General features: G+C 44.1%; 1 protein-coding gene across 14 annotated transcripts in view; it reads left to right on the top strand.

Moving 5' to 3' along the window:
- Nucleotides 1-25,370, top strand: part of magi2a (membrane associated guanylate kinase, WW and PDZ domain containing 2a) — a 194,879-nt gene that overhangs the window by 52,849 nt on the left and 116,660 nt on the right. For 13 of the 14 annotated variants that reach the window (XM_081722718.1, XM_026997476.3, XM_026997462.3 and 10 more), the window contains exon 2: nucleotides 24,275-24,394. In XM_081722718.1, coding sequence (XP_081578844.1) covers nucleotides 24,275-24,394 — 120 coding nt within the window. Of the gene's footprint in view, nucleotides 1-22,531; nucleotides 22,762-24,274; nucleotides 24,395-25,370 lie in introns of those variants that run through there. The other variant, XM_026997488.3, reaches the window with a different exon arrangement.

The following is a 25,370-nucleotide window of genomic DNA, read 5'->3' as shown; positions in this document are numbered from 1 at the left end:
TTGCTGTCCAATTACTTACGGATTCTCCTGGATTTCTTCTCATGCTAGACAACTTCACTGCAGGTTTATTAGAGTGCAGATTGATGCTGCGTAGATACAAACATGGGAAATGAGGTTCTAAAAAATGTGAGAGGATCTGTTTACCTCACAGTTTAAGGCTTCTGCAGTGGCTTATAGCTCAGATGGTGTTTCTGTTTTCTGAAGTTCTATAACCTACTGAATTATCACTTTATTTATGATCCTGTGACATGGCAGTGTGCTTCTTTCCAGTGACACCACACAGTGCATATGTTCAACCTTAAATGCAACTGCAAAGCGTATTATTATTATTATGATTATTTTGTGTGTGGGTATGTGTTGAGTTTTGAGTTTATTAAAGAGACATTTCAAATTTTCTCATGCTTTCTTATTAAGCTAAGGTTGTTCACTGGATGTTTGTGTATGTTTGTGTGTCTGATCCTAAGTACTGCGGTAGCGTGACGATCAATTAGTTGGAGCTCGGTGGTGTGTGTGTGGGCATCAATATTTATTTCATCTGCATATAGATGAGGGCTGATTGAGAGAGCACCTCCTAGTGAGAGACTGTCATATACTCCTCATCACATCGTGCTAGGACTACAATGTGTGTGTGTGTGTGTATATATGTGTGAGTGTGTTCTGTTTTTAAAATGTGTCTCCATATTCATAGCAGAGAGAGAGAGATAGAGAACTATTGAGATATAGTGTGTTATAGTGACTTTTCTCTCATTCAGACTGCAGACAGGCTCACGTGCACACACACAGCACTCCCAACCCAGTGATCTCGTTCCACTCCCACTGAGCCTAAAGCTCTAGCGGGTAACTGCTCAGAACGACTCTTAGCTACAGTGGGACTGCCACATGCTCACTGCTCCTCCCATGTCTCTGCTGGAGAAGCACAGCACTGCTGAGCCTCACATTCTGTCAACTCCAGCACACCTGGCCGGGCTCAGGAGGGGCCTCCACAGGTAGCAGCTGAGCTGAATCAGACGCATTAGAGCAGAGAAAGCGCCGATGTGTGCAGGCAAACCCCCCCCCCCCGTGCTCTAGAACGACCAAGGGGGCAGACCTACACATACACACTCGTCACACCTTTCTTTGTAGTGCCGTTGCACTTAGTGGATCTGGAATAATTAATCGCAGACAGGTGGATGCATGGGGGACGCCGCTTCATTTGCAGTGAGTCCACCCTCCCTTGTGCTCCACGGTCAATATAGCCATGCTGTTTCTCTCGTTATGGAGCTAAAGCAAGACAAGCTTTGTTAGAAACAGCTCTTGGAGGGTGTCTCTGTCAATAACAACAGGATCTGATTGGAATGGTTCAGGTAGTGTACTTGCCTAATTGCAATGCGAACTATGTGATCTTATTGAAATGCAACAAAAAACATAGTACATTGTGTTCTATTCTGGAATTTGTATCCCTTGTATCATGTCTATTGGTTTGGTAGGGAGTGTCTGATTAGATGATATATTCAGATATATTCAGAATCAACATTCAAGTTGTTCTATTTTTTCTTTCCTTTGGTAGCTAATAAGTGTTCATCTTCAGAACTACTTCACTGATAAAGAAAGGGAAAAATATAGCCTGCAGCGTTTCAAATCAAAGGGAAATATGATGGAGACAACAAATATCTGATTAGTGTTTCAGGTCATTACCTCACTCTCTATAATGGTTCGGGAGAGGGAGAGGGTGGAGGAGAGGGTGAGGGTGGAGGAGAGGGTGAGGGTGGGGAGAGAGAGAGGGTGGAGGAGAGGGTGAGGGAGAGGGAGAGGGTGGGGGGAGAGAGGGTGGAGGAGAGGGTGAGGGAGAGGGAGAGGGTGGGGGGAGAGAGAGGGTGGAGGAGAGGGTGAGGGTGGAGGAGAGGGTGAGGGTGGGGAGAGAGAGAGGGTGGAGGAGGGTGAGGGAGAGGGAGAGGGTGGGGGGAGAGAGGGTGGAGGAGAGGGAGAGGGAGAGGGTGGGGGGAGAGAGAGGGTGGGGGAGAGAGAGAGGGTGGAGGAGAGGGTGAGGGTGGAGGAGAGGGTGAGGGAGAGGGAGAGGGTGGGGGGAGAGAGGGTGGAGGAGAGGGTGAGGGAGAGGGAGAGGGTGGGGGGAGAGAGAGGGTGGGGTGGGGGAGAGGGTGAGGGAGAGGGAGAGGGTGGGGGGAGAGAGAGGGTGGGGTGCGGGAGAGGGTGAGGGAGAGGGAGAGGGTGGGGGGAGAGGGTGGAGGAGAGGGTGAGGGAGAGGGAGAGGGTGGGGGGAGAGAGAGGGTGGGGGAGAGAGAGGGTGGAGGAGAGGGTGAGGGAGAGGGAGAGGGTGGGGAGAGAGAGAGGGTGGAGGAGAGGGTGAGGGTGGAGGAGAGGGTGAGGGAGAGGGTGGGGGGAGAGAGGGTGGAGGAGAGGGTGAGGGAGAGGGAGAGGGTGGGGGGAGAGAGAGGGTGGGGTGGGGGAGAGGGTGAGGGAGAGGGAGAGGGTGGGGGGAGAGGGTGGAGGAGAGGGTGAGGGAGAGGGAGGGTGGGGGGAGAGAGAGAGGGTGAGGGTGGAGGAGAGGGAGAGGGTGGGGGGAGAGGGTGGAGGAGAGGGTGAGGGAGAGGGTGGGGGGAGAGAGAGGGTGGGGTGGGGGAGAGAGAGAGGGTGGAGGAGAGGGTGAGGGAGAGGGAGAGGGTGGGGGGAGAGAGAGGGTGGGGTGGGGGAGAGGGTGAGGGAGAGGGAAAGGGTGGGGGGAGAGAGAGAGGGTGAGGGTGGAGGAGAGGGAGAGGGTGGGGGGAGAGGGTGGAGGAGAGGGTGAGGGAGAGGGTGGGGGGAGAGAGAGGGTGGGGTGGGGGAGAGAGAGAGGGTGGAGGAGAGGGTGAGGGTGGGGAGAGAGAGAGGGTGGAGGAGAGGGTGAGGGAGAGGGAGAGGGTGGGGGAGAGAGGGTGGAGGAGAGGGTGAGGGAGAGGGAGAGGGTGGGGGGAGAGAGAGGGTGGGGTGGGGGAGAGGGTGAGGGAGAGGGAGAGGGTGGGGGGAGAGGGTGGAGGAGAGGGTGAGGGAGAGGGAGGGTGGGGGGAGAGAGAGAGGGTGAGGGTGGAGGAGAGGGTGGAGGAGAGGGAGAGGGTGGGGGGAGAGGGTGGAGGAGAGGGTGAGGGAGAGGGTGGGGGGAGAGAGAGGGTGGGGTGGGGGGAGAGAGAGAGGGTGGGGTGGGGGAGAGAGAGAGGGTGGGGGAGAGAGAGAGGGTGGGGTGGAGGAGAGCCCTTTGAGATGCACTCAAGGCTGCAAATCGAATCAGCAATCAAGTGTTTTGGTATCAGTGGCGCTCTGTCATCCTCCAGACGAGAGCTGAATCAACTGTTTTGGTAATTGATTATATTGATAAACAATTTAACCATCTTAACAGCAGGTTTAACCAAGTTAGCAGGCTTAATTAAAAATGTAATTGCTAGCCTAGTAGGTTACTTCACATATTTAAACTTAGGATCACTAAAATGTGTAGCCTTTTCTATGTTTTTCTACATGCAAGCCGGTGCTGTCGGGCTATGTGCAGTTCTAGTGCAGAAGGATGTGGCGATAACCATTTACACAGATGTTCATTCATCATTAGTGTGCTGCTGTTGCTATTCCTGCTTTGATTATACAGCACTACACATTGTTCGGTTTTTGGTTAAACCCGTCCCACATTTTGGACAATTTGCTCTTCATTGCTATCTCTCAAAGATTTATCTGTGTGATAAGCTTTTTTCTTCTTGGCTTGTGTTCTGTAGTATTTTCCCCCTGAACACAATTTTGCATTATAAACCATTTTTATTGTAAGTGTATGGCTCCTCAACATTAAAATTGTATCTGATTATTTTCAGTAATCAACACAATCAATTTATTTTACCAGTCTTTGCAAACCTACTCCAGGTATCTCTCACTCATTTTCATTGCCTTCATTTTTAATCTTTATCTTAATCATTATAATGTTGTAATGGAAGCCTTCACTGACTAAATGACACTTGAGATCAGATCTAATAATCGCTTCCTAACTCACACTTTGCTTTCTCCCAATCTCTAATACCCATGAAAGGCAGTAATAGGCAGTAATAAGGTGTGATTTCACAGGCTTCTACCGATTGTCTTGATGCCACATGTGTGTAATTGGTCAGTCAGCAGGCTATAGGCTCTTTCTGTGTGTGTGTGTGTGTGTGTGTGTGTGTGTGTGTGTGCGTGCATTGGGGCAGTGGGGTATGTGTATCCAAGGTCTGGCTCTAATTAGTAAAGCAACTGATTCCCCCAGGTTGATTATTTGTGATGTTATCAGTGTTGTGTTGTGACTCGAGTGTCTGACTGCGTGGTGTCGGTGTGTGTGTGTGTGTGTGAGGGAGTGAGGAGATGTTTTAGAGATTCTAGCTGCGCTTACTGTTTCATTTTGGTGTGTTTGTGTGTATGTGTGATTAGGACTTTTGCCTGATTAAAATGAAGTCCTGGGTTTCCATGGCTCAGTGTATCTAACACAACTTTGTAGCAGGACCTTTTAACTCACAGCCAAAACCCACTTAACAAATTAAGGCACAAGGCATGAATAGCTCCTCTTTGCTGTCTGCCACTAAATTCTTTCACAAAGGTTAATCATACTGGTCATTGTTTAAGCAGTTTGGTCATCATAGCAAATCATACTTTATTAATCCGCTTACAGTAGAGGTCAGGATGGAGTGCTTTGTAGAGTGACGCCATGTAGAATGGTTTTACTAGCAACCCTCCGGTTCACAGCCCAGTCACAAAATGAGGATCACCTAGTCAGGCCTGGGTAGTGCACCATGCTATTGCCACCATTGTCGTGGGCTCAGGTACTGAGGAGCACAGGTACTGTGACACTGATAAATATGTAAGAGGGTCTGCTATGCGCTGTAGATTTAGACATTACCACCATGCAATCTGCTGACTCCCTTTCTGCCATTCCATTAAGTGAATATATTGTCCTACACTTAATGAACTTTTTTTTTTTTTTTTTGGCATAAAAGAGGATGCTCCATAGGTGCACATTTAGTGATTAGGTTCACTGTTATTAATCAGTAGACATGTTCTCTAGAGTTGGTTGATTTGTTTTACTGATGTCCATTTGTCAGAAAGTTATATGTGTGGGACTTGGAGTGTTTTTAAAGACTTTTAATAATGGATATAGTGCTAACCTTCAAAAGCAATACATTTAGGATGGGCTGGCTACAGCTCTTCATTGCCTTACTATCTCGTACCCAATAGCAGAGAAAATATTTACATTCTTCTTGAGCCACATTGTCTTAGACATTACCCTTCACCAACTGAAGAAAAACTTGTGAGGTCTGAATTCACAATAAGAAAAGACTGCTAGCAGCTTCACACCAGTGAATCGGGCCATCACTCTTTGGAAATAATTTACACTAGCACTTCTCACTTCTAGTGCTGTTACTCCTTCGCCACGTGTTGATGTTTGCCCTGAAATCATCAACTAATTATTGAGCCTTTTGTGTGTGAATATGAGGATTGGTCCAGAATGCATGCTGTCACAACAAGACTCCAGTGAGGCGTACGCTTGTTGCTTTTGCAGGTAAAGGGTTTTTAATAAAAACACAAGAGCGCAGGGAACAAGCTAAGAGAAACAACTAGACTTATTACAACTAATAATGGAGACACAGGAACAAGGCGTATAAATACACAGACTAACAACCGATATCAAGACACAGTTAGAAACAATAACAGCTCAACAAAGCACATGACCAGAAATGAAAGCAGAACTAAGTGAAACCAAAACACACAACACATGGCAAAAGCATCACCATGGAAACCATGATGCCAGAGGAAGGGCAACCATGATGTATGCATAGCATGGATTTCCAAGGAACAAAACTTGTAAGCGCTTATTGCACATTTTTGCCTGCTATAGTTTGGGATACACCTGTAATGCCCTGTCAGATAAGCAGTCAGAATAAGGTCTGAGCTGTTGCACTGTGTTTCTGTACAGTGGTCTTGTTTAGTGCCATAGTCATGTCCCATACGTGTAACATACCCAGAAGTAAAATGATCAGACAATTAAATCCATGGTTCTATCCACGGCATTGAGATGTGGAGAAGATGATCTTGAAGATACTTTGCTATTTGTGTAAAGGGCTTCATTATTTCAGACGAGTGGTGGGACATACCCTGACATTCCATGGTGATTAAAAGGATTGTCTATGACAAAGACCTTTTAGTCCATTTAACTGGATGGCTAATGCATCCAAAATCTCCTTCGGTTCACAGTTTAACAATGGTTTAAACACTCATTGATGGATAAGTGTGTGATCTTCTAGAATAATAACCACTTGAACAGATGATACCAGGTGTTCATTCAGTTCAGGGGTGATTATGACCTATACAGCTAATAAAACAAACCTACACAATTTTACCTGTTCTTCACAGTGTAATTCTACGACAGTGTGGTGCAGTCACAACTGATCATAAGACATTTCAAGTGTCTCAGAAGAAAAGCTGTAAAATCTCATAAAACTGAAAAGGGTTTTCTGAAGATGAGTTGAGTCATGCAGATAGAAATGGAATAAACTGTAGAAGTGGAATGCAAAGATCAGTGCGAGGGTACACCCCCGAATCCTCGAATGACAAAGATGCCCAGGGTGATGACTATGGATTCACAGGCATCTGTTTAAGTCTCCAGTAAGAAAGATACCAAGCAAATAGGAGGTTACCACACAGGGAAAGAAGCAAAAAAAACAAACAAACAAAAAACCCAGTGGCGTCTGTTTTCAGGTTTGCGAAAAACTAGAATTTCTTTGTAAATGTACACAGCCTTGTTTTTGGAGAAAAGCAAACAGTGAAAACCAGCATCAAAGCATCACTCCTCACTGAAGTGCGGGGTGGGGTCTGAAAAGCTTGCAATTACAGAGGGTCTAGTGAATTCCACGTTATATCAGAACAAATTCTGCAGCCCAATGTCACAGCCTAGGCCTGTGATCTACCGGTGGAAGTTGCCTCCATGAGGCTGCATCATGCAACATGACAATGATCCAGAGAATGACAAAGACAGAGTGTTTTGACCTTAGTCCTCTGGTTTGATCAGAAGCAGGCTGGTCAGGCAGGTTTCTGTAGCGGGATGCCTGAATACTTCCTAACTCTAGCGCAGAACCAGAATCAGGCGTTGTTTGCCAAACATGTTCACACATACATGGAGTTTGTCTTTGGTTACACAGAAGCTTTTGATACCCAGCAGTATTTGCAAGCACAAACATCCTTTCCCAATTCTTCCAAAAATACACAAAGTCACATGGGCGCACAAATATCCATTTGTGCACATCCACACTATGACTGACCACGTGATTGCTGTGCAGAACTACACCAGCTGCTCTTGGGGTGGATGGAACGTTTTCAGTTGCTGTGGGAAGTACATCCTCAGCTTTTTTTCGGAAAGGCGTTGGGGCCTACTCCAGTTCCCAGAAGCTTGACGGACTCCACAGCTGCCACGGTTTTGCCAAAGAATGGGGTGGGGGGGGGGGGGGTCGGGGAGGTCTGCAAAGGGCTCCTCCAATATCGTCTCCGCTGTTTTAAAACCCTGTTTGCATTTTCAGCTCCATGTTCTGAACGCTCGAGTCCCACAAAACAAGGCAGATCAACAACTTGGAAAAATCAGAGCAATCACAAGGAACCAAGCTAATTCCTAAGGGTTCTTATAACCACATGTTTAGACAGCCATTGTCATAACTGACATCTCTAGATTCTCTCTTTAAAGGAACGCACACAAAGATCCACAAGGCCCTTTGATCTCCTCTTAGTAACAACACACACAAACACGGATAGACTCCAGTGTAATGCATCTCTTCGCCTAGCTGTGTTTGATTTTGTATGTGTGCATGTGTACACTCAAGAGAAAAGTTAAAACCAAATCGACTGCAAGAGACAACGGAGGCAGAGAGAGCAATATGAGCAGTGCTGAGTAGGAGAGGAAAAGAGAACTAGAAGGAGTGCGCAGGCACATGGCTTACGTTTGGAATTATTGGCACCCCGGATGATTGTAAATGATTTGTGTGCTCAGGGTGTATTTGACGTTCTAATCTGCATCGCTTGTGTCATGACGTACACTTTCACAGCTACTTCCTCCCTAGGACGATCTCAAAAGCAGTTGATACTTGGAGAAGTATTTTAACTTGTTTGAAATGTAAAATATATAAACTTGGGCACACTGTTTCAAAGCAAAACAAACAATCAAAAACTTTTAATGACCAATGTAAACTGACTGGTATTAAGATTATTCAGCCAGAATTTGAACATTTACTTGTCAGATGTATATTATTTATTTAATTAATTGTTTGCAGTGGTTGGCATTTGTTAGGAGACATGTTAAAGTGCAGTAGAGTGCAGACACTGCTGTTTCCTTTCGGGGCGGTCTGGTGAAAAGCATTGGGTCAATTCAGTCCTCATGAGCAGGCTGGCGTGCGCCACTGCTGGCCTTTCTTTAGGGAGCAGGATGGACACAGTGCTCTCGGCCCTGGAGAGCAGCTATGCATGTGCGTGGGTGGGTGCGTGGGTCTGGGCGTTTGATAGACCAGCTCCCCAGAACAGGTTGGGAATGAGAGCAGTCACCTGTGACAAAACACTTTACTACAGGATAAGTAAGTGTGTGCATATGTGTGTGAGTTTGTGTGTGTGTGTGTGTGTGTGTGTGTTTGTTTATTGGTGAGTGTGAAAAAGGAGGGGAAAAGTGAAGAGAGAGGGAGAGAGAAATGGAGAGAAAGTGGGAGTTGTGTTTAAGTGCAAGTGTGTAGTGTGTGTAAGAGAAAATGATATTGATTTGTTGATTAATCTGGAGCTATATAGAGGAGGGTGACATAATGAGTGCAGAACAGAATCTGCAGAACACAGAAAGAGTATCTTAAAAAGAATATAACGGAATTGAATCAAACAGCAGTAGGATGAAGAAACCAGAATGCACTTTGAACTAATGCAGAGAGTGATATGGAAACAGAGAGGAAGAGAGAGCGATCAAAGGGTGTTTTGGGACGAAAAGCACATGAGCATGTTCGTTAAGCAAGCAGTCGGTGGAGGAGGGAGAGCCGCAGGTTAGGAAACGGTCAACCGAAAGCATCAGCTATGGAGTGCAGTTTTCAGTGACTCCGAACAACATAAGAAGGGCTGATTTTGGAACGTGTGTGTATCTACACACGCATCCAGACTTCTAAATTATAACGCTTGCTAGAATCAACAAGGGCTACAGGTAGGTGTTTTAACACTATATGACACAGGTCTGTTGTCTTCTGTGCAGTGTGTTCACAAAAAGTGGATCTTTTCAAGGGACTTGGATTGCTTTCAGTAATTCTTTCAAGTCCATTTTGCAATCTCTCTCCACGTCTTGCTTCACCTTCCCCGCAGCTGTGCCTTTGCCCTTTACATCTTCTCACCCTCGACAGCTGACAGAACGTCAGTCGAACGTTTAGAATGTTTTTGTTGTTTTTTCTTTTTGGGGTCATGCATGCATGACCCAGGTTAAGAGCACTCACGGGTTCACACTGATGTGGATTGCCTAATGTGAACAGTGAAGGTGAAAAGATCCGATCTCAGGGGAAGGGCAGGATTGGCATTGGAACTGAGCATTATGGCCTAGAATGCATTATGACCTAGAATTTGACCATAGCCGGGGTTTTGCCGGGCCATTTTTTGCTAATCAGGGACTAATTATCCAGCCAGCTGTCTGCTTGCAGAGATACAGAGCCATTTCAGACCAGTAACACCTACCAGTAAAGCATTGTGGGTGCAGCGTGTGTGGGATTACCCTTGGAGCAGTGGAAGAAGTCTGTCTGTTCTCATGCTAACACTTGATATCAAAATACTTGCATAGACCCATAAAGTACACAGATGTCTTTAGTGCAGAGATTAAATTCTGAAACCAATATAGCTGCAGATTTAAAAACACCTGGATCTTTACACTACAATATGTTTAGTTTTTTTTCATTTATTTAAAAAAAAAAAGATTGGCAAATGCTGTGTGCATAGCTGATTCCATTCCACTTATTAGTAGGTGTGTGTCTGGCAGATATATTAGAGATGAAAGAGGATGAAATTATCATGTTCAAAAACAAGAACAACTAGGCAAGCCTAATTTTGCTGGACAGAATCTTTCATGCAAGTGTCAACAGCATGACATATGAAATGTTTGGAACTCTCAAAAGGAAATGGAATTTGAGTGGTCTTCTGTTTTACTAAGAAAAATGCCCAAGGTTCCAGAGCCCTGCTATCTTGATAGCTAATCTGCTGTGTAGTGTGCCAAAATATTAGTCCATTTTGTACTTGGCAAATATGAAATATACAGCTAGTATGATGTCCATTGGCTCTCTTGTTTATGTGCATTTCAACAGTGAGGAGGTATTCACTACTACTGTATGAAATGACCCTATCATACTTCGTAGGAAATAACCCTATCATTACCCTTTAGAAAAATACAAAATTTAATTATACTATAATTGGACTATACCCAAACAATTTATTGCAGCCGTCGATAAAACATTGATGTCAAAATGTGACCGATCTTTCATATTGCTTAGTTAGTAATATGTTTGGCTTGTTAACAGACCATGTTGGCAAGTTCTGAGCATCAAAAATCTGATTTTTTTTTTTACTTGGCAATGTTAGATTAGTAAAAATTACTAATAATATTGACTGTTAACATTGTCATGAACTTTCCACATGTATTACAAGCCAGAATGTTAATGTTAACCTAAATTATCTCCAACAAAGAGGATGTGTCTCTATACTCTCAGGGTCCTATGTTCCTCAGTTAGATTTTCTGTTAACACACAGAACTCTCCTATTGTATTTGAGTCAAATTGGACCCATTTCAATACATATAAAGTACTGTGCAAATGTCTTAGGCCACCATTAGATTTCTTGTTTTAGCAATGGTATAATGACCATATATATTTTTGTCTCTTTATTAAGATAAAAACATAAAATGCAGGAAATAGGTACACAAAATTACTAAAAATTAACCCACAATTTTCTACAGTCCCTTAGCACTAAGCACATCTTGAGCTATTTTGGGGAGGCTGTTTTTTTTTTGTTTGTATTCTAATAAAGAGAAATTTGATATGGTCTTTATACCAATACTAAAACAACAAATCTACTGGTGGCCTAAGACGTTTGTATAGTACTGCATATATAAAACATATATAGATCCCTTGTATAGCCACGTCTTCACAGTGCATTTCCAGGTCTCTACACTAATCCTTGGCAATTTAATCTAACTTTGTCTTGGTCCAAACACGGACAGGTGGCAAATTCAAATCTGGGAACCCACTGATCAAAAGTAAGGCATTACTCTCCTAACATGTTTAATTGTTGATGCTAGTTGTGTAACTGTATTTCTTGTAGATTAGAAATCAATCCCAGTGTTACGGGCCAGGCAAAAATCAGACGCTCGCGGATAAGAAACGGATTTATTGTAGTAACAGGTAGTGGAAACGGTAAAAAAAAAAGGCGTAACTCGAAAGTAGGGAAAACAGTCCATGTCAAAAAACCATAAAGACCATCCAATAATCCAGGCATCAGAATCCAAAAGGGGCAGGCAAAAATCAGAAACGGGAAACACTAAGTCAAGGTTCGGTACATAGAAAAACAATCCAAAAGAACGCTTGGCATGCATAGGACTCTAGAGGCAATACTTCGAAGTGTCCTAATGTTCGAGACAGGCTTAAATAATCAAGTACACAGGTGAGTTCAATATTCTGGTGATGACGATCTGACGTGAAGTTCATGACTGGTGGAGTCCTGGGTTGGGTGATGAACAGCCTACTGGGTGTTGTAGTGTGATGAGGAATCGGGTGATATGACAGTACCCCCCTCCAAAGAATCCGGGACGGCCGAGGTACGAGGTTGCCCATGACGACTCCCAGTATGCAAGGCAGAGCCCAGTCCAGGATGAGAATCTGTAACGGTAAGGCGGCGAGGATGACCCCAAGGGCGAGGTGCAGGCCTTTCTGGGAACCTTGTGCGGAAATCTGAAAGGAGACCAGGAGCTAGAACATCACGACGGGGATCCTCGGGATCAAATCCCTCCCAATCGACCAAGTACTGCAGTGAACCACCCCACCTTCTAGAGTCCAGAATACAGCGCACTTCATAGATCGGGGCACCATCGTAGTCAATCTGCTGTGGAGGAGTGGCCTCAGGGAAGACCTCATCCAAGGGCCCTGGAATCACAGGCTTCAGAAGAGACACATGAAACGACCTTGAAACACGAAAGTGAGCACGTAAGTTGAGTTGATATGTGACTTCATTAATGCGCTTGGTAATTTCATATGGACCTATAAATTTGGGACCCAGCTTGCGACATGAGACTGGCTTGTGGAAGTCACGCGAAGAGAGCCACACTCTGTTACCAGGTTGGTACCATGGGGTCTCCCTCCTGTGTCTGTCTGCCACCTCCTTATATCTATGGAGAGCCTGTACGATATGCAGGTGTTTCTCCTCCCATACTTTTTTGCTCCGCTGCATCCACTCATCCACGGCGGGGATATCAGCTGAGACGGAGGTCCAGGGGGACATCGGAGGCTGATAACCTAAAATACACTCAAAAGGAGTCAAGCCACTGGATGCACTAGTAAGAGAATTCTGGGCCATCTCTGCCCATAGTAGAAACTTAGACCAGTCAGGCGGATTGTTCATGCAAAAACAACGCAAGAACTTACTTAACTCCTGTTTAGTCCTCTCACATTGGCCATTCAGTTTTCTGAATGCTTGGTCAGCCTCCTGATTCCGCAATAACTTGGTCGTTGTTGCTTTCAGGAGGGCTATGAGATGGGCTGCAATACTACTAAAATTACGTGTGAATCGTTGGTAAAGTTTTGCAAACTCCATGAAACTCTGGAGCTTTTTAACGGTGACCGGAACAGGCCACTGAATGATAGCTTCGATCTTCTTGTCATCCATGGTGATCCCACCATGGTTGATCGCTTATCCTAAAAAGGTCATGGTAGGAAAGTGGAATTCACATTTCTGTCCCTTGACATATAACCTGTTATCCAGAAGAGTCTTCAATACTTTTCATACGCGTTGTATGTGGCTTTTAATGTCATGGGAATAGATTAGGATGTCATCAACATAAGCGATAGCGAATTTTCCGATGTATTTACAGAGGATATCATTGATAAAAGCCTGAAAGCCAGATGGAAACGCACTGAGACCTCATGGCATCACTTTGTGCTCATAGTGACCTCTGGTGGTGATAAAGGCGGTTTTCCATTCATCACCTTTCTTGAGCCTTATCAAATTAAATGCACTATGGAGGTCTAATTTGACAAAGATCTTGGCTTCTCGTAGTAGTTCCAGAGTGACAGGAATGAGAGGTAATGGGTATGCATATTTCTTGGAAACGTGATTGAGATTTCGATAGTCAGTACAGGGATGAAGACCGCCGTCCTTTTTTACAAAGAAAAATCCTGATGCCATGGGGGAAGTGGATGGCTGAATAAAGCCTTGACTTAATGCTTCATCTATATATTCCTCCCTGAGCCTCTCTTCCTCTTGGGAGAGAGGATAAATACAAGCCTTTGGAAACACGGCTCCCTCCCGGAGCTCAATAGCACAGTTGTAGGGATGATGGGGTGGTAACAGGGTTGCTTTTTTCTTACTAAAGACAAGAGAGATCCTGGTATTCCGGGGGGAGGGAAAAGGCTTGTGTATTAGCAGGGCTCTCAACAGTGGTGGAACATAACTGGACAACTGGTAATGTCAAACAATTTGTTAGGCATTGAGATGACCACTGAGTGATTTCCTTACGTGACTATGATATATTTGGGTCATGTTCTTCTAGCCAAGGTAAACCTAAATTGACTGGAAATGAGGCATCTTCTATGACGAGAAGTGAGATGATCTCTGAGGTGCGCTTGTAGTAATATGTAATATGTAAGTGTAATAGAACCAGCTCCTACTGGTGATCCGTCCAGAGCCTCCAGGTGAAGAGGCTTGGGTAATAGCTCCACTGGGATGTCCAAATCCCATACGTGTGTGTATGAAGTTTCCCTCTGCTCCTGAATCAACTAAGGCTGTAAACGTAGAAGATGGCGTAGAAGGCCCAACATAAACAGTTAAAAAAAATGACTTAGCGATCATCTTTCTTGGTGGCAAGATCTCTACCTTGTTTTCTGATGTGGGGTGCCTGATCCGTCTATGGCTCAGTGATGCTCGATTAGGTCAAAGACTACAATCCCTGATAACATGTTCTGAGAATCCGCAACAAAAACAGAGACCATCTTGGAATCGGCGCTGCTTCTCCTCTTCAGTCAAGCGTAAAGAATCACATTGCATTGGTTCCGTTGTCTGCTCTCATTTGAGCTCTGGTCTATAACTGGGAGAGGGACAGGTATGGTGAGAACTACTAGTTCTACATTTTCATTCTTATATGAAATGATGCAGATGTATAGAAAGAGCTATAAGCCGATTCAAATCTAACATCATCTTGGCAAGCCAGTTCATGTAAAACCTCTTCCAAAAAGTGACGATCAACGCTGCCTCATTCCATCCACTGCCAGCAGCGCCTGTACGGAATTCTCGTGGGAAGTCGGTCACAGAACAATTGCCTTGACGTAATTTGGTAAGTATCTCCCCACAGGCTCTTCCTTCATGCGGGTGATCAAATACAGCCTTGAATTGCTCAATAAAATCATCATAAGACGCTAGCTGTACATCAGCCAAGATGGCAGTCACCCAGTCAAGAGCTTTGTCAGTTAGACAAGAGGTAATGAAGGTAATTTTATCTTGATTGGAACAGGTTGGAAGGCTATTGAAATCCAATGAACATTGCAACAAGAAATCTCGACACACTGGGGAGCCATCATATTTTTCGGGTTTGCTCACAGGGAGGGTTGGTTGGATACTGCTCGTGGCGGTTCTAGGTGCATTGGTGGGACTGAACTGAGAAGTAGTCATCATTTAGAAAGTTCTCTGAGACTTTGTCTTAGTTCCAACATTTGAGTTTGTTGGTCCTCTTGTTGCTTGGCTATAGTATCCGCTGACCGTGTGAAACCCTCAAGCAACCCTCTGTTGGTGGATTAGTTGACCCTGGTTGGTCAAAGCTTCCTTCAAAGCATCCGAGTCTGCCATCTGCAAGGAGGCCAGGCAAAATCAGATGCTTGCGGATAAAAAACAGGGATTTATTGTAGTAAAAGGTAATGGAAAAGGTCACAAAAAAAGGCGTAACTCGAAAGTAGGGAAAACGGTCTGTGTCAAAAAACCATAAAGACCATCCAATAATCCAGGCATCAGAATCCAAAAGGGGCAGGCAAAAATCAGAAACGGGAAACACTAAGTCATGGTTGTGTACACAGAAAAACAATACAAAAGAACATTCGGTATGCATAGGACTCTAGAGGCAATACTTTGCCGTGCCCTAATGTTCGAGACAGGCTTAAATAGTACAGAGATGAGGTCAATATTTCGGTGATGACGATCTGATGTGAAGTTCATGATTGTTGGAGTCCTGGGTTGGGTGACGAACAGCCTGCTGGGTGTTGTAGTGTGATGAGGAATCAGGCGATATGACACCCAACAATTACCTCTAGTCCCTGTCAGTTGTTTTAAGCTTGTTTTGTTTACAATATTTTTTTAAAATCCTACCTGGTATGCCACAAGCCTTTTTGTGCCTAAATTTTGTTTCTTATAGCTCTATTCTGCTCATGACTTGATCATCCTGTGTCTTTCCTGGCATGACATTGACATCAAGCAGGCATCCAGAGAGCTCTCAGCTCGGAGTCGCCAATGTCTACAAACATGGTGGGGACTTATCTTTACATTTAAGTAGCACAGGTTGCATTGCTCAGAATGTTGCAAAAGTTGTCATGCTTTTGGCTCAAGTGTTTATACAACATCCTGTGATGTCACTCCAAATATTGCTACAAGTGAAGAGGGCTCAAAAAGGTTCCCAAACCATCTGAGAAGGAAATCGATACCCAAAAGGAAGCTAGTTTGTGGCATGACCAGGATATATATGAAAAGATGACTAGTTCTGTTTTGCACCTGTTACACATAGGGTCAACATTTTGCAAGTTTTACTTTAGACCAATGTAAACAGTAGACATTCTTGAACTGTATCACAATTTATCTTTGGCAAATTGAAGAGGATTGTATTCTGCATAAGACACTGTTCAAATGACACAAAATTGTTATACTTAAAGAAATCTCTATTACTCTATGGAACCTTTTGTCCACCCACTCGTTAAAAGTCCTGTCAGTTACTGAGGAAGTGAACGTGTTTCTGTCTATGGGAGCCTGTATTCACGTTTTTTTTTAAGTGAAAAGCATTTCTAAACTGTCCAAATTTTAAAGGAATGTTTCAAGCTGGGTTGGATGCCTAGCTTGATACAGACAACAGCACGGAAACACTTGAACCGAGCAAAGCATATAGTGAAACAAGATATTATTTTTTTCCCAGAGGTGCCCACTAAGGGGTATATTGATCATTTGAGGACTCAATCAAATATAACACTAACATAATATTGGCAGCCCAATTATAATACTGAAGATATGGCAATGACAAACCGCAGGTAATATATTTAATATTTGATATATAATGTAACGAAATATATATTTTTAGTCTATAAGCAATATAATATAACAGAACATATTTTCTAGTATATTTTATAATCTATGTGAAGGAGTCTCTCATATTTTCTTTGAGGTTGTTGCGTCACTCCAGCCAATGGTGCTAGGTCTGTTAGCAATAACCTTGCCCATGTATGTGTACTGATGCAGATTTTTGTCCATTTTCCCAAAGACAATAATAAGGTTCCAGAGGTAAATACTACATATTTAAACAAACATCCAATGCCTTTCATTTTTCAAATAGTGCCAAAAACCTAACTTCAGTTAAGAATATCAGTGGAGCTCTGGCATTTCCAACCTACTTCATTGCCTGCTCACCATCATCCCTTCCAAATGACACTTCAAATACTTGGTAATGCCTTGCAGCCTAGATAATTCTCCCTCCGTGTTCTAGACTTGACAAATTGAGACATATCGTTGGCTTCTTCGTAGATTACATTGATGACTTTCTTGTTTACCTTTTCACTCTGTAACTATGTACCATTTGTACTATTCTCACCAAACTGAGAGAAAACAGGATGTTCATCAAATTGGAGAAATGCCAGTTCCCCCAAAGCACAGTGTCATTTTTGCATCTTTGCAGTCACTGCCTGGCCCAAACCCCGTTCCCTAAAGGAACTCCAAAGATTCTTAGATTTTTTTCAGTTTCTTTCAGCAATTTAATAGAAACCATTGCGCGCCTCTCACAGGTTTCCTGAAACACTCACTGCTGGACACCTGCAGCCAACTGGTGTTCACAGCACTGAGGAAAGTGTTCACCTCTGTACCTGTGCTAAAACAGCTGGATCCCCTCAGACCCTTCCTCATCCAGGTAGATGCATCTGAAGTAGGATTGGGTGCAGTTTTATCTCAATGGCCTGGTGACTGAGAATAATGGTTCTGGCCATTAAACCTGCCCTGGAACGTTGGCGTCACTGGCTTGAGGGAGTACTCCTTTTTAATCATGACCAGCCAAATGTTGAACACCTCAAGCTGACTAAGTGCCTAAATCTGAGAAAAGCCCAATGGACCCTTTTCTTTAAATGCTTCCGGTTCACGGACATTCTCTTGTGGGATGGGTTTCGGACACGTGCATACCGTCGGGACAAGAGTAGGACTTCTAGGACTTCTGATTTATTTATTTTTCTCTTACAATTGTTACTATTGTGGTGTCCATTGTTGGTTAGAGGAGGATGCCCCCCCCCCCCCCCCCCACCTTAAGTCTTGGTTCCTCTCAAGGTTTCTTCCTCGTGCTCTAGGGAGTTTTTCCCTGCCACTATCACCCTTGACTTGCTCACTGTGGGCTTGGACTTGGACATTTGTAAAGCTGCTTTGTGCAAACATTTGTTGTAAAAGTGCTATGTAAATAAATATGATTTTATTTGATTTAATCTATACAAAATACAAAAGCAGACACAATCTCCACAGCTATCGGTACAGGACACACTGGAATCACCTGCACAAACAACAGGCAACAATAATGTTAGCCATTGCTAATCGATGATGTATGTGACATAATCTTTTCATACTCTACCTGCTCACACACATGCATGCCCAGACCAGCCAGAGAGTCACACCTCCTGTCAGTTCTTCATAGGCCTTGGTCACATATTGAGGTTGATTTTGTCATGGACCTCCACTCATCCGAGGGCAATACGATCATCACCAGCATTGTAGGCCAATTTTCCAAGATGTGCCGCCTGTTACCCTTCCTAGGCTCCCATCTGCTTTTGAATTAGCATATCCTAATATTTCGGTCTGCCTGAAGACATAGTTTCTGACAGGGGTCCTCAGTCCACCTCTCAAGTGTGGAGTGTGTTCTGTGAGAAGCTGGGTATTAACATCAACCTCTCCTCCGGGTATCATCCACAAACTAATGGGGAGACCGAAAAGGTTGGCTAGCAGCTTGGTTGCTTTCTGCATCAACACTGCGCCAAAATCGATGGGACTGGCACTACTTCTTACTGTGGACAGAATATGCCCACAACTCCTTGGTCCATACTTCACTACATTTGATTCCTTTCCAGTGTGCGCTGGGGTATTGACCACCGATGTTCCCATGGAACCCTCCATCTTCCAAGGTCCTATTTGTGGATGACTGGCACCACTGGCGATGTAGACCAACAGGCGATGTAAACGTCCTCCCTCTTCCACCCAGGACGACGGGTCTAGTTGTCCACACAGGACCTCTGACTTCACATGTCCTGCAAAACCTTCTTGCCCAGCTCACATTGCGAACTATTGTTTGCTATTCATCAGCATACTGAACGTTTTTCTTTCATTATTTTCTGCCTCGTTGTCTCAGACTCTGTTTTGTGGGTAACTGTTTCTGGATTTCAAAACCTGTACCTCAGTCTGTTTGTTCAGCTCTCCTGGTATGTGACTTTGGCCTGTCCCCTGTTATCCGTTTTTGGACTGTGTTTTGTGTGCCTGTGTACAGTGTTAACTACGCCTTGTATTTGGATCCTATCCTGTCCTTGTGATTTGTGACAGGTCCTTATTCACCCAGCCATCATTCCTTCTATAATGTACTGCCTTATTTACTCTTATTGCTGCTGATTAATCAATGAACATACCATTAATTGTGAAATCTTGTGGCTTTGCCTGTGGTATTTCTAATTTCCAGTAGTTGATTAATGATTGCGTTGCAGAGCTGGCTGTTTAGATTTGAGATTGAATTAAATCCTAATTAAACTTTTCCTTGGATCAGGGTGGTGCTCATTTAATTACATATTTTAAGTGCAGAATCATATTAAAGTGTCCATACTGCTACACAGTGCACCCTTTCCTCACCCGAGATGCACTAGAGTGAGGTGTGAAAAAGGTGTGCAAGGCGTGCAGTCTCACCCGAGAGTAGCAAGGTCACGCTAAAGTTCTGGACGTCCCTGCTGACCGTTTTGTTTATCTTTGCCAGGTGTTAGCATGAGAACTGAGAGGCTTCCTCAACTGCTTCGAAGGTAATCCTATATGCAAAGCACCCACAATGCCTTAATGACAGAAATGTTAGGGCTCTGAATCTGTGCAAGCAGACAGTGTATAATTAGCCACCGATTAGCAAAAGATGACCTGGTCAAAGCCTTAGCTAGGCTAACACCTCTGCTGTTGCTGTAGGACAGTGACAGATTCTTGTTTGTGTTCTCGGTTCACAGGCACACATCCAGTGAAGTGAGCTTTCAAACAAGGTGTGCAAATTCAGCCACTAAATGGCCAGAATAGTGAGGTCACACTCAGGTCCTGGAAATCCCTGCTAGGTCTATTGTAGTCCCTGCTCCTGTACATTCAGAGGGTTTGTGGTCAGCTAGTGAGCTTATTCAAGAGTGGAAAGTCAGAAGTGTAAAATCAATGTTTTTGAAGTAGAAAGAATTCAGTCAGATGTGTGTATTGGAGGCTACTCAGGATATAGTGTTTTTTTATTCTGGATATTTGAACACAGGCTAACTGGTCTTGAAAAAAAATATATAAGAAGAATAATTATGCACACAATTATTTTAATGTGTGTTTATTTGTGTGCATATTATGCTTCTGTCTTCCCTGTCTTTGTGTGGAAAATTATAGAAAAGCAATAGAAATGGCTTTTGGCAGACATTTTATTGGTTGCACTGTATTTCCTTAAAAATAGAAAAAATAGCAAAACTATTAATTGATAATTGATTGGAATATCACATTAAATTAATACTACTAAATAGTGCATGTGTAATGTTAACATACTGCAGAGTTTCCCTAAAGTCACACTGCGTATTTTATTCTCTTGGTTGACGTGCTGAGTTGTAAGGCTTCAAAAACGTGATAATGTATATTTTGTTGAACACTGAACTCTTTGTGTATTCATTTATTACAAAAGTAAGAGTGTCAGCAGCTGAGTGTGTGTGAGTGTGTGTGTGTGTGTGTGTGTGTGTGAAGAAGACCATAGGGATAGATGTGTATATGTATGTGTGAGTGTGTGTGTGTGTGTGTGTGTGTGTGTGTGTGAAGAACACCATAGGGATAGATGTGTATATATGTGTGTGTGTGTGTGTGTGTGTGTGTGTGTGTGAGTGTGTGTGTGTGTGTGCGCGCGTGTGTGTGTGTGTGTGTGTGTGTGTGTGTGTGTGTGTGTGTGTGTGTGTGTGAAGAACACCATAGGGATAGATGTGTATATATATGTGTGTGCGTGTGCGTGTGTGTGTGTGTGTTTGTATATTAGGGATCTACCATAGGGATAGATGTGTATATGTATGTGTACGTGTGCTGCATTGACAAAAGTACTGAAAAACGCACAGGGAGCAAGCATAAGTGTGTGCGCGCACATGTGTGTGTGTGTGTGTGTGTGTGTGTGTGTGTGTCTTTGTGTGTATGTGTGTGTGTGAGTGTGTGTGTGTGTGTGTGTGTGTGTGTCTTTGTGTGTATGTGTGTGCTTGAGTGTTTGTATATTTCGGTATTCTCCTGAAACATCTCTCTTATCAAAAATAGTCTGATAAGTTTTATCTGGAACTCATGGTGTGAGGTAACCATGACATAACCGCTGAGGGCCATCCATGCGTGAGCAGCGAAACTCATGCAGAGGGTGCATTTGAGTAAGCAGATTTGACACAAATCTGCACACATTTGCTAAACTTAAAGTGATTAATACCTGGGAATTGCTGTAGGTACAGATGATGCAGTGACTGTAGGGTCTGCACATTAGATAAATGCACCCATTGGCTGTGCTGGTACATTTTCAGGTTAGCAGACCTTTGTGGGGATAGATAGAGGGCCTGGATGAAAAATATTTCACAATGATTTCACAAAATACCATTGTCAAAGTATAATGCACAATATGACATATGCTACAGACAGCAGTGCCGCTAGAGAATCTGAGGAACAATGAGAATGCCTTCTTCCTTCATGTATGGTGCAAGCAACCAATCCCTGTTCACCATTAATTCCACAATGAAATCTGGAAAGCATGATTCATGGCCACTGGGAGACACCCACAGTTCATACGTAAATATTCTTTGGGAGAAAGTAACATTCCTGTCCTTTGTGATGACAAATTTGATCAAGCTAACTGCTCTCTAAATTGTTTCTTCTCATTTCATTTACAACTTTTGGCAGATGCGCTTATCCACAGTGATATATTTATCAGTGCATGTGCAATCTGGGAATCAGGGCTCCTACTCTTGGCACCCTGATCCATATGCTCTACCAGGATACATGTAAATTGTGAACTTTGCTGTGTGAGACACTTTCCATGGTCATCACAGACCATTTCTTCAGTCCCCTGCACCTCGCAGCATTCCAGCCTTTGTAATTAAGCCTTATCTCTCTATCTACGCACAGTGTCCACCTGAAAGGTTAATGTTCCTTAACCTCAGCTTGAGTTTTTCAAGACACACGAGGAAGATCTGTTCAAGCCCTAACCACAAGTCAAGTCAAATGTATTTATACAGCGCTTTTTACAACAGTGGTTGTCACAAAGCAGCTTTACAAATGTCCGAGTCCAAGCCTCCAGTGAGCAAGTCAAAGGCGAGAGTGGCAAGTAGAAACTCCATAGAGCACAAGGAAGAAACCTTGAGAGGAACCAAGACTCAAGGGGGGGGCCCATCCTCCTCTGGCCGACAACGGACACCACAAGTCAGTTCTGTGCTTTCGGATCGTGCTTCACAGCAGGAGAGTTCAGGTCCTTCCTGCTCGATTCCACAGCAAACGGGCAGGATCAAGACATCCATCATTCCTAGCCGACTCTATCTGTTGTAAATCACTTCAATATTCTGCAGTTCCCTGACCTGTGTATAGGGGGTGCTGCAGTACCTCATAATATCAGCTACCAATGGCGAAATAGAGAGGGAGAGAAAGCTCTTTGTGATAGGTTCCCATCGTCAAAGCACGTTTTTTTTCTGCTAATTTCCAATGCCCCCCTCCTTTTCTCTCTCTCTCTCTCTCTCTCTCTCTCTCTCTCTCTCTCTCTCTTTCTTTCTTTCTCGGAGCAGCAGAGTGACTGAAGGGATGCTGTCTGTGTCCCTGCAGTATGCAGAGAGTGTAGTGATGGGACAGATTTGAGGCTGCTGTAGAAAACCTGCACACTGTGGTTTTATACCTGTGGAAAGCTACACACACAGACCCCCCCCCCCACACGCACATGCACGCACACACACACAGACACTCATACAAACACACACACATGCATGCACACACAGACACACAGAACATTTGGAACATCCAGCTGAGCTGTGAGGAAGAGGCGCCTTTCTACTGCTTGCTGTAAGTCAGCTTCAAACTATGTGCGTGTGTGTGTGTGTGTGTGTGTGTGTGAGAGAGAGAAAAACATGACTTTTTATCCTCTATGCAGATATTTGATTACAGCACGTTTCAAATGACCAGTGTGGTGCACTTGTATTTGTGTATATTATGTATGACTTTTTAAGAGACGTTCTATCCAGAGCCCTGAATCTAATGTGCTCCCACTTCTCGCTGTCGTGTGAATGTGAAAGACAGTCCTGCCAAATTTTGCAATGGGCAATGTGTTTCATTCAAAATGTGTGTGTACTTTAATTCAAAATTTGTTTATGTGAGTGCATTTATTTCATCCATAACCAATGGATCACTGTGCACAATATCTTCAGGCGTGTGTGTCTGTGTGCGTGTGTGTGTGCGTGCGTGTGTGTGTGTGTGTGTGTGTGTGTGTGTGTGTGTGTGTGCGTGTGTGTGTGTGTGTGTGTGTGTGTGTGTGTGTCTAAGCGCTTTCTGAAAAGTAGGTTATTCTGAAAGCAGCCAGCTCCCTATCACACTGAGCATCTCCACTCATTTGTGTGCCTCTTTATGTGTGCGTGTGTGTGTGTATGCATGCATGCATGTGCATATATGTGTGTGTGTACATTTGTGTAGAGGTTATGAGGTCTGCATGAAATTACAGCATCATATCTTTGAAGCTTGCATACAGTGCCTTGGTTTAATGTCTGGTGTTGGTGTGTTGTCACACACCGATGGCTTTGGTGTGTTGCCGTACATGATCTCCTTTCTTTATACTGTATATGAGGACTTGTGTTAATAATATTTATATGTATCGTGCAAATGTCAAGGAAATGTTTATTTGGGTGTGATGTGGGGGGGGGGGGTTGTATGTGTGTGCACCTGCAAATGTGTGTTTTAAAAAAATGTAAGGTCACGTGGTGATTTGGTGAGCTCATCATCGCATTTGTCCTGTCCCATTCGTTTCTACATCTCTCTCTCTCTCTCTCTCTCTCTCGCTTTCTCATGCTGACATAGCATGCTTCCCAAGTGCTTCCCCCTCTCCGATCACACAGCATGTGTGAGTGTGTGTGCTGGGGTTTGGAGTTCAACAATAAAGACATCTTTCATAATGAGAGATATATGATGTATGAGTGTGTATGTAGGTGTGTGTGTGTGTGTGTGTATGCTTGGATGTTCAAGAGATGGTAAATGGAAAGCAGAATGTCTCAGGTGGTTCTTCACCTTCATCAGCAATGATCATCAGATGAAACGTCAGACTGTTTTCTGAACAATTCTCCAAGCTGAGATTGAACCATGTTTTATCTCTGTTAGTGTAAGGTGTTTTTTTTTTTGTTTTAGTTGGTGAGGAAAAATGGGGCAGAGCACACACACACACACACACACACACACACACACACACATACACAATTAATTCTTTGGCAATGGGGGAACTGAGTAGAGCAACATTTCACAGTGTGTTTTAAGTAAAAGACAGTTGAGGCCTTTTTCAGCATAAAACATCTGACTGTGTTTGTGTTCCCAGGAGGTCCCTTTGTGGATAAAGATCTCAGGCGTTACCTCAGCCTGCGGTTTCAGAAAGGCTCTTTGGACCACGAGCTCCAGCAGAACATCCGGGACAACCTCTACCTTCGCACTGTCCCCTGTGAGTAAACATCCTGACCTCCTGACCTCTTAGCTCCTGAGCCCTGGCCTTGCCTGACCTGTTGATTCAGGAGCTGTTGATTCAGTGGAGGGATTCAGTAGGATTCGACATGGCACTATATTAATTCAGCAGAATTTAGTGTGGTACTGGATTGATTCAGTAGGATTTATTGTGGCACTGTGTTATTTCGGTAGGGCTGAGTGTCCATACTGATCCATAATGTGATTGCCAGGAGTCTGTGTTGTGTTCTCTTGGGTAAACAGTTTTGGAATGGGTGGGAGCTGGGGTTTGCCCTTTTTCCACTAAAATCTCGATCACGAGGCTGGTTTACAGGAACGTGAGCTACTGCTGATTTCTGTATGATTCAAACACTAGAGCTGTAGTGCTGGCGGGTCTTGGGGAGGTCTGACGGAGGGAGAGAGCGAGGGATGAACACTGAGAGAGACATGGGGAGAGAGAGAGAGAGCGAGAGGGAGAGTCATTAGTGTGCAGCTGAGCTATGATTTCATTAGACAGGAGCGAGAAAGGGGGGGGGGGGTCAGCCCAGGAGAGTGAGAAGTGAGAATGCAGAAGAGAGAGGTAGAGTAGGACAGAGGGGAGGAAGGTGTGACAGTGACAGAAGAAAAGAGGAACAGCGAGAGAGAGAGAGAGAGAGAGAGAGAGAGAGAGCAGGATAGGGTATGATTAAACTACAGCAACAGCCACAAGGGAGTAAGAGGACGATGAGAGCAGCTTTACAAGGGACAGAAGAGAGAGAGAGAGAGAGAGAGAGAGAGAGAGAGAGAGGCATGCAGGCACTTATATACACACACACTCTCTCACTTCTCATACACTTCTGCCCTCCTACATGCCACACACACATACCAGTGTGTAACACGACAGACTGTACCTGTTACACACATCCGTGCAGTATCGGAGGTTGCAATCGGATTGATGTCCTAGTTGGAAACATGCAGCAGTAAGTTCTTTTAACCGT

The sequence above is a fragment of the Electrophorus electricus genome, chromosome 11 (genome assembly GCF_041902795.1).
Source record: "Electrophorus electricus isolate QZ-2024a chromosome 11, ASM4190279v1, whole genome shotgun sequence".
Lineage (NCBI taxonomy): Eukaryota > Metazoa > Chordata > Actinopteri > Gymnotiformes > Gymnotidae > Electrophorus > Electrophorus electricus.
Note: the sequence above shows the minus strand (reverse complement) of the source record. Positions and strands in the feature narration are given on the sequence as shown.